The 16,535-nt window shown below is 36.2% G+C and overlaps 1 protein-coding gene across 1 annotated transcript; it reads right to left on the bottom strand.

The window, feature by feature from the left end:
• Nucleotides 1–196: 196 nt before the first annotated feature.
• Nucleotides 197–15,408, bottom strand: LOC134840229 (germ cell-less protein-like 1). The gene is made up of 9 exons (XM_063855966.1): nt 15,190–15,408; nt 14,728–14,907; nt 12,610–12,760; nt 11,642–11,777; nt 11,008–11,267; nt 10,458–10,638; nt 9,886–10,138; nt 7,944–8,181; nt 197–772 (listed from the first exon to the last, which is right to left on the bottom strand). Exons 1-9 carry the CDS (start codon nt 15,377–15,379, stop codon nt 382–384), a joined length of 1,980 nt encoding a protein of 659 aa, XP_063712036.1. The 5' UTR covers nt 15,380–15,408; the 3' UTR covers nt 197–381.
• Between the last annotated feature and the right edge of the window lie 1,127 nt (nt 15,409–16,535).

Genomic DNA, 16,535 nt, shown 5'->3' with positions numbered 1-16,535 from the left:
TTGAACTCCACAGCACTATAGAATCTGAACATATATTTGATATACAAACATCAACAATTAAAAGCATATCAGCTAAAACACGACTAACTATGAGCATGAAACACTGGTCGGATGAAGATTTTCTGATTAAAAAATTACTGATTTTCTGACGTAAAACAACAAAAATGCACTTTCAAAATACTTTTCCCCAATAACCTCATTCTATCAGGCAGTTTTTAATTTCCTGTTTTCAAAAAAATATTCTGTAAAACTTAAGTTTTGTTCTGTAAAAAATTATTCTGTAAAATTTAAGTTTTGTTCTGTAAAAAACTATTCCGTAAAATTTAATTTTTGTTTTCATGAACTCTAATCTGACCAGCGATACAGCATGTTTTCAGAGTTTCATGGTCCACTCGATTCAATTTCCGGTATATTCGATGCACTAGATGGCGAAACTACCGAGCTATTCAAATCAGTCTCCACATTATTCGCACTTTCTTCATTGGCCGAGCCTACCACTGCTGGGGGATTGTTCACACTTCCACTATTACTAGTTACAGGTCGACATATTTGCTGGTACAATGCTACATCAGGTACTGTAGTTAACACATTGAAGGATAGATAGATGGGACAGATAGCATAACGGTCGATATCCATAATTAGAAGCTCCTCGTCTTTCCCCAATTCTTTGCACACAATTCCGCTCGTTTTGAAATATACTGCGTTGTAGTTTTCGTCGAAACTCAGAGCGCTTACACGGAGCATGATTTCACGTTTCTCTTGCATGCTGAGACTGAAACACAGGCAAAATGCCCACAATAATCAAAAAAGTGAATCACAAAACTTAACACAGAGGCGAAACCGAGCTTCGCACCACTAGCGATACAATACAAACATTAAAAAAACATAAGTCGAAAACAATTTTAGATGTTGAAAAAAAACTAGGTGATCCAAATTAATCTTAAGTCTCGATAAAAAACAATTACAGGCACAGTTAAAGCTCGAGGTACGTGTTTAAAATTGAATAAGTTTGCAATAATGATGCGGCACAAAAAGTTTGGTCTAAAAAATTGAACTTTGCCTAAAACATTAGTTGTTTCTCTACTAAAATAAGCGAGAAGAGTAAGAAAATTTGAGATACGGTCATAAGTTATAAAAAGCGGCCAAAAGACTTTCCAAAATCCATAACGTTTTTTCTGCAAAAAGCAGGTTATGGCAGCTTAAGGAGAGCAGATTCTCAAAGCCGGGTTTCTCGATTGTACACAACCTGAGAATTTTTTCGCCGACCCGGTAATTTTAGCTTAAAGTCTTTTTTTTTAAAAAAAAACTGGGCATAGCTCATTTGAAAGCTAGGCTTACAACAACCTGTTCATTCTATTCAACCTGTAATATCAGATTTGGCAGGATAGTTAGCGAGAAAAGTAAAAAGAGAAAACGGTCAACAAATCAAAAAAATTGACGATCCCAAGAATCATAGCTCTTTGTGTGAGAAAATTATTTAAAAAAAAACAAAATTCATAAGGGATTCACGCAATCTGCAATTTCGGTTGAACCCAAAATCTCAGGTTTGTGAGGGTTGTTTGGGAGGGATGAAGTCAAGGCAAAAAAATTACTTTCTAGTCAGGTAATGATATTGCTTTTGTGTTCAAGAAACGCAGTTTAAACACAGATTCGAAGCGGAGCTTCGCATCACTTGCGATACAACATTACCACGAAAAAAATAGAAGTCAAAAAGAAATGAAAACTAGCGCGTAACGCACCTCCAGTGCTTCAAATTTCCGCCAGCTCATAAAAACCGCATATACTGGAAAAAAAGATCTGCATCCTTCGAGTGAACTCTGACAGCCCCACTTTCAGAGTTGGTAATTTCAAATTTTGTAAAATTTTTTATATTCAACTTTTTCTTTTTTCAAAACTTTGAAGTTTTTTATATCTTAGTTCTTCGAAAAAATTTTAAATTACACAAAAGTCACATCTCGGAAAGTTAAAGTAATTGAGCAGTCAAACTTCGACGCAAGACTTGCAGCTCTTGAGAGTAATCTCAGTACCCAACTACAGCGTTGGAATTTGAAATTTTGAGAAACTTCAAATTTAGGTTTTCTAATTTTTTTTTTGAAAAACCATTTAAAAACGCCATATCTCGAAAACCACAAAGATTTGAGCAATCAAATTTGGAGACAAAATTGGAAACCCCCAGGAGTCCCCTTACAGAGCCTCGCTATAGGGATGATAACTTCAAATTTTGTGAAACTTTTTGTATCTGAACTCTTTGAACATTTAAAAAAAAGTCTTAACAAACGTCACATCTTGGAAACTAAGATCATTTGAGCAGTCGCATTTGGACGCAAAATTTGCAATTTAGAACTGCTGAGACTACCCTCACAGAACCCAACTACAAGTTTGCGAATTTCAATTTTTTTTGAAAAATTAAAAAGAAACCATAAAACATGTCATATCTCGAAAATTACAAGGATTTGAACAGTCAAATTTGGAGTTGAAAATTGCAATCCTTGAGAGTACTCTGATAGCACCCCTCTTCAGGGTTGAGAATTTCAAATTTTGTGAATTATTTTTTAATTTGAGTTTTCTAAACATTTTCTTAAAAATCACTCAAAATCGTCGTATCTCGTAAACTAAAAAGACTTGGGCAATCATTATTGACAGCCCTGACAGCACACTAGTATTAAGTTGCTGATTTTGAAATCCGTGAAATAAACACCAAATTGAAAATGGAAAATCTAAAAAATCTTAACCATTGCAATATACGATATAGCTTAAACGTGAAAAAATTCTTTTGTTGAACATGCAAAAATGTACGTTGAAAAAGCTTAAAATGGCGAGATGGTGAAGACCGCTTTTAAATAGATAATAGATTGATGAAAAAAATAAGCCAACCAAAATTTTTGTATGTTTCGATTGAAGTTCATTTTATGCAACCATGCCAAAACATTTGAATGAATATTAAATTATCAATGGAAGCTTTCAGCGGACAACAGTTGAGCCAAAAAAATCTGATCTTCTACAAAAATTGTTAGCCCCCCCCCTTTAAACTACAAAAAACAACAACACTTGCAATTATAATTATGACTGCTTTCAGGAAAAAAAAAATCCGCTATGAGGCAAATCAGCAGAAAAAAAAACTTGAGCAGACAAACAAAAGCCCGACAATTCAATTTATACCGGAAAAAGATTTCAATTTCAGACATACTAAAAAAAACAAGGAAAGGCCGTGACACAGACCTTAGGGTGCAAAGGCAGCCATATTACCTCTAGGCCAACGGGGAATGAGGCTTGAAGTTGTCAAGGCAGGTAAGAGAAGCAAGTAAGTTTTGTAAGAAAAGTTGTTAACGGGGAGAAAAGTCAAGCTCACGGCTACAAGATAAATGCTCTCGCAAAAGCAAATACAGAGGCGAAGGTTCGCTTCGCAAACACTAGCGAGAACACGACAAAACGACAAAAAGCAGCTCTATAAAGTGCAATAAGTAGGAATACGCATCGAATTAGTAAAACCTCGGCTACATCTCGGATTCGAACCTACTATATACTGCGACCTAGAGATTATGAGTCTCACGCAATAAACACTTAGTCACCGACTACCAAACACTAGCCTCACATATGGCAGAGAACAGATGCTATGTAATTTCATATAAACTAGGGGCCCAGCTGAAAGCTGGAGAGACCTGTTTGATTATTTTAATATTGATTATTTTAAAATTGTTTTAAAATTTCAGGTTTCTCAAGCCGATAGCGCCCTTCCTACGCAAAAAAAAGTGAAAGAGAAGCTTATGCATTCATTGGTAACGCTTTTGTCCAAGCATTGCAAATATGACTATAACATGTTGACTATAACTGACATCACAAAAACGTTCTGGAACAAACCGACCTGATTAAAAAGAACTAGCGTAACTCGTGCAACTTCTCGTTGGACTTCTTCGAACCATACAAAAAAACTCAACACAAAGCCAATAGCACCAAGCAAAAGCGAGAAAACGTAAGCATAGCAGATTCCATTGTCTAAAAAATACACACAATAAGTATATTGAATCTTTGTTCCAATGCCAAAAAACTTTAAAAAAAACTTTTCATAAGTGTACAGCTCTTCCCCGAGACAAATTAGAGACCAGCCGCTTGGGCAGGGGAGTTTCCTACAACCTGGTCTATCGATTGAACCCTTAATCCCATATCTGGATGGGTAGTTTTTGAAGAAATCGAAAAAGTTTGAAAAAAATGGCCTAAAAACCGAAAAATTGACTATTCCTAAGTGTATAGCTCTTCCCCTAGACAAATTAGGGACGAGCCGTTTGTGTAGGGGGGTTCCTACAACCTGGTCTATCGATTAAACCCTTAATCCCAAATCTTGACGGGTAGTTTTTGAGGAAATCGGAAAGATTTGAAAAAAGGCCAAAAAAAGTCAAAAAAGTGACTTTTCCTAAGTCTATAGCTCTTTCCCTAGGAAAGTTAAGGACCAGCCGCTTGTGCGAGGGAGTTTCCTACAACCTGGTCTATCGATTAAACCCTTAATTCCAAATCTGGATGGGTAGTTTTTGAGGAAATCGATAATTTCCGAAAAAATAGGCAAAAAAATCAAAAAAGTGACTTTTCCTAAGTCTATAGCTCTTCCCCTAAGCAAAATAGGGACCAGCCGTTTGTGTAGGGGGGTTCCTACAACCTGGTCTATCGATTAAACCCTTAATCCCAAATCTGGACGGGTAGTTTTTGAGGAAATCGGAAAGATTTGAAAAAAGGCCAAAAAAGTGACTTTTCCTAAGTCTATAGCTCTTCCCCTAGGCAAGTTAAGGACCAGCCGCTTGTGCGGGGGAGTTTCCTACAACCTCGTCTATCGATTAAACCCTTAATTCCAAATCTGGATGGGTAGTTTTTGAGGAAATCGATAATTTCCAAAAAAAATAGGCAAAAAAATCAAAAAAGTGACTTTTCCTAAGTCTATAGCTCTTCCCCTAAGCAAATTAGGGACCAGCCGCTTGTGCATGGGAGTTTCCTACAACCTGGTCTATCGATTAAACCCTTAATCCCATATCTGGATGGGTAGTTTTTGAAGAAATCGAAAAAGTTTGAAAAAATGGCCTAAAAACCGAAAAATTGACTATTCCTAAGTGTATAGCTCTTCCCCTAGACAAATTAGGGACGAGCCGTTTGTGTAGGGGGGTTCCTACAACCTGGTCTATCGATTAAACCCTTAATCCCAAATCTGGACGGGTAGTTTTTGAGGAAATCGGAAAGATTTGAAAAAAGGCCAAAAAAAGTCAAAAAAGTGACTTTTCCTAAGTCTATAGCTCTTCCCCTAGGAAAGTTAAGGACCAGCCGCTTGTGCGGGGGAGTTTCCTACAACCTCGTCTATCGATTAAACCCTTAATTCCAAATCTGGATGGGTAGTTTTTGAGGAAATCGATAATTTCCAAAAAAAATAGGCAAAAAAATCAAAAAAGTGACTTTTCCTAAGTCTATAGCTCTTCCCCTAAGCAAATTAGGGACCAGCCGCTTGTGCATGGGAGTTTCCTACAACCTGGTCTATCGATTAAACCCTTAATCCCATATCTGGATGGGTAGTTTTTGAAGAAATCGAAAAAGTTTGAAAAAATGGCCTAAAAACCGAAAAATTGACTATTCCTAAGTGTATAGCTCTTCCCCTAGACAAATTAGGGACGAGCCGTTTGTGTAGGGGGGTTCCTACAACCTGGTCTATCGATTAAACCCTTAATCCCAAATCTGGACGGGTAGTTTTTGAGGAAATCGGAAAGATTTGAAAAAAGGCCAAAAAAAGTCAAAAAAGTGACTTTTCCTAAGTCTATAGCTCTTCCCCTAGGAAAGTTAAGGACCAGCCGCTTGTGCGGGGGAGTTTCCTACAACCTCGTCTATCGATTAAACCCTTAATTCCAAATCTGGATGGGTAGTTTTTGAGGAAATCGATAATTTCCAAAAAAAATAGGCAAAAAAATCAAAAAAGTGACTTTTCCTAAGTCTATAGCTCTTCCCCTAAGCAAATTAGGGACCAGCCGCTTGTGCATGGTAGTTTCCTACAACCTGGTCTATCGATTAAACCCTTAATTCCAAATCTGGATGGGTAGTTTTTGAGGAAATCGATAATTTCCGAAAAAATAGGCAAAAAAATCAAAAAAGTGACTTTTCCTAAGTCTATAGCTCTTCCCCTAAGCAAATTAGGGACCAGCCGCTTGTGCATGGGGGGTTCCTACAACCTGGTCTATCGATTAAACCCTTAATCCCAAATCTGGACGGGTAGTTTTTGAGGAAATCGAAAATTTCCAAAAAAAATAGGCAAAAAAATCAAAAAAGTGACTTTTCCTAAGTCTATAGCTCTTCCCCTAAGCAAATTAGGGACCAGCCGCTTGTGCATGGTAGTTTCCTACAACCTGGTCTATCGATTAAACCCTTAATTCCAAATCTGGATGGGTAGTTTTTGAGGAAATCGATAATTTCCGAAAAAATAGGCAAAAAAATCAAAAAAGTGACTTTTCCTAAGTCTATAGCTCTTCCCCTAAGCAAATTAGGGACCAGCCGCTTGTGCATGGGGGGTTCCTACAACCTGGTCTATCGATTAAACCCTTAATCCCAAATCTGGACGGGTAGTTTTTGAGGAAATCGAAAATTTCCGAAAAAATAAAAATGGGCAAAAAGTGAAAAAAGTACCGAGTTGTGAAGCTTTTCTAAGACCGTAGGGGGTGGGGTAGGGTAAAAATTGCCCTAAATTTCATGCAGGCAGGTAGGTGAAACGCTACTGAATCCATTGGTACAACTTTTATGAGAATCTGACGGGTAGTTTTTTGGGAAAGCGAATTTTTCGAAAAAGCGTCTCAAAAAAAAAAAAAAAAATAAATAAAAAAAAATAATAATAAAAAAAAAAAAAAAAAACCAGATCTCACCTGGAAAAAAAAAACGTTTTCATAATACCTGTTTAATAAATCAAACAGGAATAAAAACTTCCATTTAACATTTATTTGCGAGTTATATTAGAAAAATAGAAGATTCGTATTCAGACACTAGCTGCTCGAAAATGTTAACTGAAACAAATGAGCATGTGAGCAAAACTGAAAACTTCCATCAATATAATGGATACGATCGAAAATAAGCGAAATCCTTTTTAAACAATTGCAAGCGTAAAGATGTAACTTCGCAAAAAATTTATGGAGTCATACATACAATGAAAAGCACAAGACCCGGCTGGGAATCGAACCCTAGACCTTAGGATGCAAAGGCAACCGCATTACCTCTAGGCCAAATGCGAAGGAACATAATGGTTTTAAGATTCAACAATAACGGAAGTTGAAAATTTTTAGTTTTTTTTTCCGGTAAGTAAGAACAAATTTAGCTCCCGATTACAAGATACTTGCTCTGGCAAGAGTAATTAATATAGCCAATCGAAGATTGGAAAAGAGTAATGAACGCAAGTATACAAAAGAAAAAACACTGACTTTCTTGAAAAAATCAATCTCAACTTTCGGATTTCAAAGAAAAAAATAGATGCCCTTAAAGCTCTTTGAACTTCCAGAACAATTTATGACTGGCGCTTTTTTGATAACATGAACACAGTTAGAGAAAAATGGATCAATAGGTAAGTTTTAATTCCTCCGGAAATCTAAAAATTAAATTCCTATTTCGAAACTAGAAATCGTTCACCGTTTTTTCGTGCCAATTCCATGTTCGTATTTGGAGAGTGCTATTTACGTCATTTTCAGCAGATGATTTTCAATTGAACTCAAAAATTTCATATATACCTAAGCACATTCATAAGTGCCTCAATATGTATGAATGCACATCTGTAGTTATTAGAGACTTTTAAGACTTTCCTGAAAAAAAATCAAAAAAATCAGCAAGACCTACATAAGAGTATTCACTACGTCCATTACTCTTATCAAGTTTAACATGGTCACCATTAAGCATAATGTCAAATCTCATCGTTGGCATGGCACCATTCCAATTTAACTTACCTCTGAGTAGTGGGATGTGTGTTCACATTCCTCTTGATCATCAACTTGTTATTAGAGAACAACATGAGCAAATCTACTCCGTAGTTGAACCCCGTCCACCTCCAGCAGTAGTCGTTGTTCGGGATGTCCAGGATTCTGCCACACCTCATCGAGTACTTGTTGAACACCGAAGGAGCCACAGTTGGCGGATTGCATCTTCTAGCATTACTACCACTGTTCAAACCAGGCTGGTCACCACCTTAAAACATAGCCACATGACAGTTGAAAAGAGTAATGAACGCAAGAAAACAAAAAATGACGTATTTTCTGAAAACGTTCGAATTTCAAAACCAAAAAGATATGCCTTGAAAGCTCCCGGAAATTAAAGATCTTTTTGATAAAAATAACCCAATTTGAACAAACTGAATTCTTAGGTGAAGTTTTTATTCCTCTTGGAAACCTGAAAATTAAATTCCACTTTTCGAAACAAGTCGATCATGGTTTTCGAGACCTTCACACTTTGGCTGTTTGAGAGTGAAGTCTGCCTTCCTTTTAACAAAAGAAATGAGCTGAACTTCAAAAGAAGTCAAAAGTCTGAAAACACACAACCAAAACCACCAAGATCTATCCTATATAAGAGTAGTCACTACGCGCATTACGCTTAAGCATAGCCAATAGACAGTTTGAAAAGAGTTAGTGAACAGCAAAAAAAACTGACTTGTTTCTTCGAAAAATTATGATGAGAATTTATGAATTCATTTTTCCAAATCATAAGTCAATCACGTTTTTGGTGACCTATACAGTTTCGATGTTCGATAAAGGAGTTTGCCTTCCTTTTAACAACAGAAATGCACTAATCTTGAAAAGAAATCAAATCAAACCGCGAAAAGTAAATTTGAGGCTGAACAAACTTTTTCCTAAAAAAACATCGCGACCTATATCAGAGTCTGAACTACGTTATCGACTCTTAAACATTCATGAAGACTTCAATAAATGAAATTCTGTTAAGCTTATTGTTAAAGCTCATTCATGATACAGATACTTACGAATATTTCTCCGATTGTCATTTTCGATAGACAAAAACAGAAGTTATAAAATTGTACGGAGAAGCGAAGCGGAGCTTTACACCACTTGCGATACCACATAAAATAGCATCGCAAGCTAGACGGTAGGAGAAGGAGAGCCTCGAAGTCCAAAAAAATGAAGTAAAAAAAACCACAATTAAAAAAACTTCCAAAATGTTGTTTGGACTGATGATCAATTTGCGGAAATTACTTCCGGGAGCACAATCGACGGCTTCAAATGAATATTAAAAATCAATTGTCGAGAGCCAACTAGGTCGACAAACTTCAGTAAATTCCCGTAGAACCAAAAACAAAATTGCTGTCATGAAAAATTTTGATTTACAAATTATTCTCTAAGACTAAGCATTTTGTGCGATCCGGAGGGGAGCATGAAAATTTTTTTTTCCTTGAAACGACCCAAAATTGGGTCTCTAAGCCAATAAGATATTAATTGGGGTCGAATCAAGGACGGCCAAACAAATTTTAAGAGAAACAAAAAAGAAATACGAAGTCAAGGTAAGTAAACTTACGAATTGCAGGAGTAACTCAAAACACTAAACACAACACCAATGAAAAATGCGTACATTAAAAAAATGTGATATAGTCTAAGATATGGCAAATAAGCTGACAAAACAAACAGACAAATAATAAGCCGACAAATTTATTTGAAACAGAATATTTCCCGTTTGAAAAAAAGAAAGGTTCTGATCAGATTCGAATCCAGTCCTTTTATCATCTCAAGCGTTATTACTACCACCAGGCTAGGTGTTTTTGTTCCATTCGTAAAATGATCTATTTTTTCTAACCGAGCTAATGGCAAGAAATGTTAAGCTAAGTCAAGCGCCATTCTGTCACAAAATTGCTTTACACCTGTTACTATGATTACTAAATTACTCAACCTGAATTTGATCCCCGAGTAGGCGACGAGTTTTGTACGAGGACTGCATTACTGGACTGAATCAGTAATTGCTGCGACACTAAAGCTGTGTTCTGAGCTGTTTCAGTTGAGTTTATGTTGCTTGCAGGCTGGCTGTTATTTGTGTTAGCTGCGTTTCCAGTCACCGATGCGTTCTCGGATTTCAGCATTGTTTTCCACTGAATCCAGCAAATGTCTCTCAGCCACTGCTTAGGAATAATGTTATCTTGCTCAACCTGAAAATGCAGTACTTGGGTATCTGATAAATTTGTTCACTGTAAAAGCTCTTCTTTTATCATTATTCAATAGCACTTAGACTGCAATTGAGCTAGACCATAGCTTGGCAGCTGACTATAACTTTGAAGTTTTAGAACATTATTTTAAAAAATGGATTTTTGAAAACTTTCGTCTCTAAGTTCGTCTCTAAGTTTTTCGGCCATATCATTGTGTATTATTCACGCATTTTTCTTGATATTCAAAAAGGGACCGTCATACTTTCCGTCAAATGAATTGTGTCAAAACTGGGTCAATGAAAATTAGATACTTGACACTGACCTTGAGAAGTGATGCACGGTCAGCTGATATATACTGCAATCTGAGCCCTTTGAAAGCCGGTACAAAGGGGATTCCCATGTCTGTCTCTAGAAAGGACACTCTGCCACTGCACTGAGTCTGGAAGAAAGTGTCCTTTGCGTCCAGTAACTCCCTCCTTTGTCCAGACCAGCTAGGATTAAGCCTAGTGAAACAAGATCAACACATTGATATCTCAGCATAGCTTAAAAGCTCATATAAGCACACACTACACACAATTCTAGCTTAAAACATGATAATAGTACCGTAAGGATTTTATAACATATCAGCTGACACAATTCTATTATGTATGACAGACTATGATTAGCGTTAATCGTAATCGCTGTTACCAATTTATCGAGAACTGCTAGGACTTAAAACCTGATGTTAATCAATTTTGTCAGCAGAAAAAAGTTTGGCGGAAAAACTATCATACAAATGGCCAAACCAAGGGCTATAATAGCATCAATGCCACTTGAAATACACATAAACACAACTAAAATTGTATAACTTAGAAGCTTTTCTCAGTACTTACCTCAAGAACACCCATTTCTTGAGCAGCGTGTAAATATCCATCTCGACTTGGTTCACAAAGAAGTTGCTCGTCGACTGGATAATGGTCACCATGAGGTCAATCGAGATACTCTGCAAGAGGTCCAGACTCTGGGTGAACATAAGGACTCTCTGGAGCCACTTGGCACACTTGCGGGCCAGTTTTGGATGTCCATACAATTGGGCCGCGTTATAGTAGAGACCCACTGTTGATAAGTTGATATTCTGGTGCATGATTTTAATCTGTTCAAATAAATCAACAGAAACCGATCACAGCTATTCGAAAAGTTCTCCTTAAACAACTTGTAGCCATATAAAGAAAAATAGTAAGACATCCTTTGCAATATACATGTCGCAAGGAAGCAAAATTCATTTTTTTTTAATCCAAGAAGAGGTGCACTTAGAAAGAGCGCTTTTGGAGGGCGAGAAGATACCCACGAAAAAAATTGCCAACCATTCAACGTGACACTATTAACTAAGAAAATATTTGGCGCGATTATCGAACAACTATACAGAAAGATGTCAGCACTCAACAAAAATTTTCGTTAACCAAAATTAAAACACGCCAAAAAATTTCGAAAATTCGCTGTCACCAAATTTGCTCAAGTTCCACTTACGCATAGTTCTACCATGCCATCCAGTTGAAAGAGGGAAGCTGCAGACAGAACCGCCACAACTTCTCCGGTTGGGATATTCACTTCACCACAGTAGAGGGAGCCGAAGGCAATATTCAGTGCAGACTCAGTCACGAAACTAAAATATGATATTACTAACATTACACTCGTAAAAATAATGACTAAAATCCAAACAAGGGGTTAAATTGTTTTGATGATCCGGCCGGGAAAAACAAGAAAAAACCTGCAAAAAAAACAAACCTAAAGAAAAACAAGACTGCTCGTATCAGGGCGAAGCCCTGAAAGTTCCGACTACCTTTTAAGGTCTATGGAGCATTAATAAGATGAAAAATTTCAATGTAATAAAAAAAAATTTTTTTTTTTTTTGAAAAAATTTGAGATTTTATGTAAAAACATCCCCCCACACGTCACCCCCCCCCCCCCCCACAAAGTGATAGATTTTGCGCCTATTAACAAATCAATTATGGCATATAAGCTTCCTTGAACCAATTTGGAACGATTTCTAAGACGGATTAAATATCGCTTACGCGTTAATAGCGCGAAATTTATCGCGCGTTAATTGTCCCAAATTGGCCAAAATGGCAATCTTTAAACCCCCATAACTTTACGAAAAATGATCACAGGTAAAATATCTTTTCAAATTCAAGCTCAGGAAAACAATCGCTTTCGAATGATATAAAAAAATTCCGTCAAAAACGGCTAGTTAAAAAGTCTGAAGAAAAAAAAACCCACCCGAGCACAAATATTCCGTTACTTTCGTATCGAAAGTCGGAACAAAAAGGAATATACAAAATCAAGGTTGCTAAAACAACCACGATAAACTTCGTTATCCGGTTGCTGTGCAAGTAGCACAGAATGTTCCAACTTAAGCAATTTAAGGAGAGCAAATAAAAAACGGGGAAAAACGAAAATTTTTAATTAAAGCTCAATTGTTTACACAATTACAGTACCTGTCTGGGATGTCAATGTTGATTGTGTTTAAGTCTGACTCGAGCCACCTTCCGCCAAACATGCATTCGAAGTAGTTGGACTGAGAGAGATACAGTTTATGTAGTTTCCACTCTCTTCCCAGACAACGAATAGTCACATCACTGCCCTCTCCTGTTATGAAAAAAGGAACATTTAAAAACGATTCCTTTCTTTCTAATCGCAGTGCTACTATTTTCACACATATTTTGAGAAATGATGTTTCAATAAATTTTCTTCATTATAGATATCGTCTTTTAAAATTGAGTATATAAGATTGAAGCTCTCTAATGGTGTCGCCGATAACTTTTTGAGATGAAAATTGATATAACAGAGGCGGAGCGGAGCTTCGCGCCACTTGTGATACACAAAGCCACCGACTCGCAAGAAAAATTGACCAAACGCCAAAAAAAACAACACCCAAAATTTTTCCAATGTTAGTTGCAAACTGAAACTCAATTTAATGAAAACCTGTGGCAGAAAAACACGGCCAGACATGGACCAGCTTGAAAAACTTCGCATTATGCTACACATTGCCCTCTAACAGTCAGTGGAAAAAAAAAGAGTCAAACAAAAAAATTTAAGTTGAAAAATTACTTGGAAACATAATTTGAAAAGTTTTGCCAAGAAACAACAGCTACAAAAACTTCATGGTTGAATCAGATGAAGTTCATAAACAGCCTTAAAATCAATTGGAAACCATTCACCGAGCGGCAACAAAGGCGACAAATTTTGGATCGAAAACAAAACTATTGTCATAAAAAAACTTCATGAAAATAAGTTTTTATGACCCATCCATACTAAAGCACGTAATCCTATACGAAAACATTTTTTTTCTCAAAATTACGCAATATAACTAGACTAAGCCGAAAAAAACTCTTCAAATTAAAATAAAAACGCAAAAAAACTACGCAAAATGAGACATGGTAAATTTACAAATTACAGAGATTTCAGTTATGGTAAAAAACCTGTTTAAACTAGTAAGTCAAAAAAACCCACAGATAAAGACACATAAGCGATAAAAATACAAAAAAGGAAAATGACCCGACAGAAATCAGCACAAAAACCACGAACCTGAAAAAAAAACAGACATTTTTTGAAAAACTAAATACTATCTGAAAGAGTTTTTACTCAATTACTACTGAAATGATAGTAATTTTATTAGAATTTCAGTAGTGGTAAAATCCTACTATTCGGGTCCAGTTTATCATTCCTACTAAAATTTGAGAACAATTTGTTTACGAGGAAAAATTCTAGTACCCGATTGCACTACCCTTGCTTATCGTAACGGTAATGAAAAAACGAAAAATGTCTATCAAATTTTAACTTTTTATATAGCTCGATAGAAGCTCATTCTAGATGAACATGTCAGACATTTGATTAGCAACGGAACAAAACTTATGAAGAGGAAACAAAGCCGACTATCTTTGAGCAGACATGAGCCAAAGAAAAAAGACTTTTCAAAAATCTTCTGAAACTACAATGAACAACACTTGCACTTGCAACTACAATCCGTGATGTGACAACTCAATCAACCACCTTTGAACAGATACCAGTTTGGCCGGAAAAAAAAATTTTGAAAAAATATTTGGCACGTTTGGGCATTTTGTTTTTGCTAATTTCTTGCTCAGTTCTGCTTAGCTCTTGAACTTATGATGAAAATTTGCTCTAGTCATGAAAATAACTCTGGACTGGGGCACCCTATCTGAAGAGCTAGTAACCATTCAGGAAAACTTTTTCAATTGGAGAAAATTGTTTTTTTTTGTCTTCAAGTCCTCCTGAAACTACAAACAACAACACTTGCAATTAAAATGAAAATTTCTTGTAACACAGGCAAAACTTCTGATGAGACAACTAAGCCGACCAAAGTCTAGTTCACGATTACAAGGCACTTGTTCTCGCAAGTGTAATCAGGATAGATCAAAAATTAAAATCCTGTTGTGAAGATGATCATTTTTTACTCAATTCTACGCCACCTCCGTTTAATTTTAAACCAACAAAATCGTACCTACAGTATACAGAAAAATGTTAGCACTCAATCGAAAATTCTCGCACAAATTAAACACAAAAACCATACAATTTCATCATGATTTTTCACTAACCCTGAATGAACAGCTTGTCGTATATGTACTGTGCAGTGGAATCCAACTTCAGCCTCTTCGTGTGAGGTGCTCTGGCTGAGGGCGATGATGATGCCACTGCAGCTGCTGATGACGATGACTCATCTTCTGTGCTTGAGAAGTCAACACTTTCACTGTCTCCCTCATCACTAGTTGTGTCACCTAAGAAGCACTCATATGGTGATAAAAAAGAATCTTAATAAACTTATGGGTTATTTTCTTTTGATACCCAGAATAATTAGATTTTAATTAATTGAACATCAGAATCTTTAAGCATTTTTCCAAACTTCCAAATCTCTGCCTACGGGTCGTGAGCTACAGGGATACCAACAACAATGTTAAAAATCGATAACAAACGTCTTATAACACTTCAAACGTGTACCTCTTTACGTTTCAAAACTGGGTTCAAGGCGGTAGAATGTCTTATATTTTATCCAAGCTTACCATCGACTGGAATCACAACCCTTCGTGGCCTCCGTCTTTTTCTAGAGAGATTCCTAGCCTCATTCGCGTCTCCGTTATCTCTTCTTGGCTGACCACTCAAATGACCTGCCACACCAAAGTTCCGAGTACCTATGCCAGCAGCACCCGATGGCGACCGCGGAGCTCTGTCTTGTGAAAAGGTGCCGCCCATTTTTAATGGAATAAAATTAAATCATTTTTAAACCTGAAGAAAAAAACTTGTTTTCGGAACCTTCGCAGACTAAGCACCGAATCATTCAGCTGTTTAATTTAGTTTTTTTTGCTGATTTCAGAAGTCTTGATAAGACCATTCCAATGACAACCAGGTCTCAGGAGATTTGGTTGCTATTTCTTATTAACAGACTGCGTGATGGATTAAAAAGAAACAGTTAAAACTATTGATTAGTCAAAATTCAATCAGCCATAATTTATTCAAAATTCATGTTCGCGTCTATTAACTGGGATAATTAATTTTAAATATAGATTTTTCACTGTTATTCAGCTTTTCATCAATTTCAGAGCACCGTATTTACAGTCAAATAGATTAACACAATTTCTCTCAATGATGATAAATGCTAATTCATTCTCATTGACAATCACGTACTCATTTGCAAATCTAAGAACAATTTTCGTTTCAGCTCTTCAACTGATAATAAAAAAAGAACAAAGACAAAAATAATTTAACACTATGGCAGCACTGCTTAAAGGATAGAGAAAACAACGTTAAAAAAGAACATAAGTGAATCGCGCACTATTTTGCTTATTTCATTAATAATCTGCAGTCTCCCACTTCCGCCAAGAGACTATCTGCAGAAATGAAGCACATTTCAGTATTCTCTTTAACTATTATCCCATCTATGATACCAAAAAAAAACACTATTAAGAACCAACTCGACATCTTGACATAATCAAGATTTGTACCCAAAAAATCCCTCTTTTGCGATAGGGACTCGCCCCCTCATTAAAAAAACAGTAAAAGAGATTTAATCCAACCCCTTTGTTAAAGAGATGTTACTTCGGATAAATTAAACACTATAATTAAAACAAAATTAAAAATCAAGTCTAAGGTTATTTCTTCATTGAGAGCAAGTTTACAATTGACACGGAGACACCATATAATATTTGGAAATATTTCAATCAATATTATACAGTAAGGACATATCAGTGGTGGCTGCTAATTAATTATTTCATGACAATTAAAAAACAATGGTTAACACTAAAACAAAATTGTAGCCAAAACAAGATGAAACGTCAATCATTTTCCACGAATTCAATTTCAGACCAAACAAGTGCACTTTCCACAAAAGATATTATCTATCATGGCGAGA

Source organism: Symsagittifera roscoffensis, chromosome 2 (genome assembly GCF_963678635.1).
Source record: "Symsagittifera roscoffensis chromosome 2, txSymRosc1.1, whole genome shotgun sequence".
NCBI classification, from domain to species: Eukaryota; Metazoa; Xenacoelomorpha; order Acoela; family Convolutidae; genus Symsagittifera; species Symsagittifera roscoffensis.
Note: the sequence above shows the minus strand (reverse complement) of the source record. Positions and strands in the feature narration are given on the sequence as shown.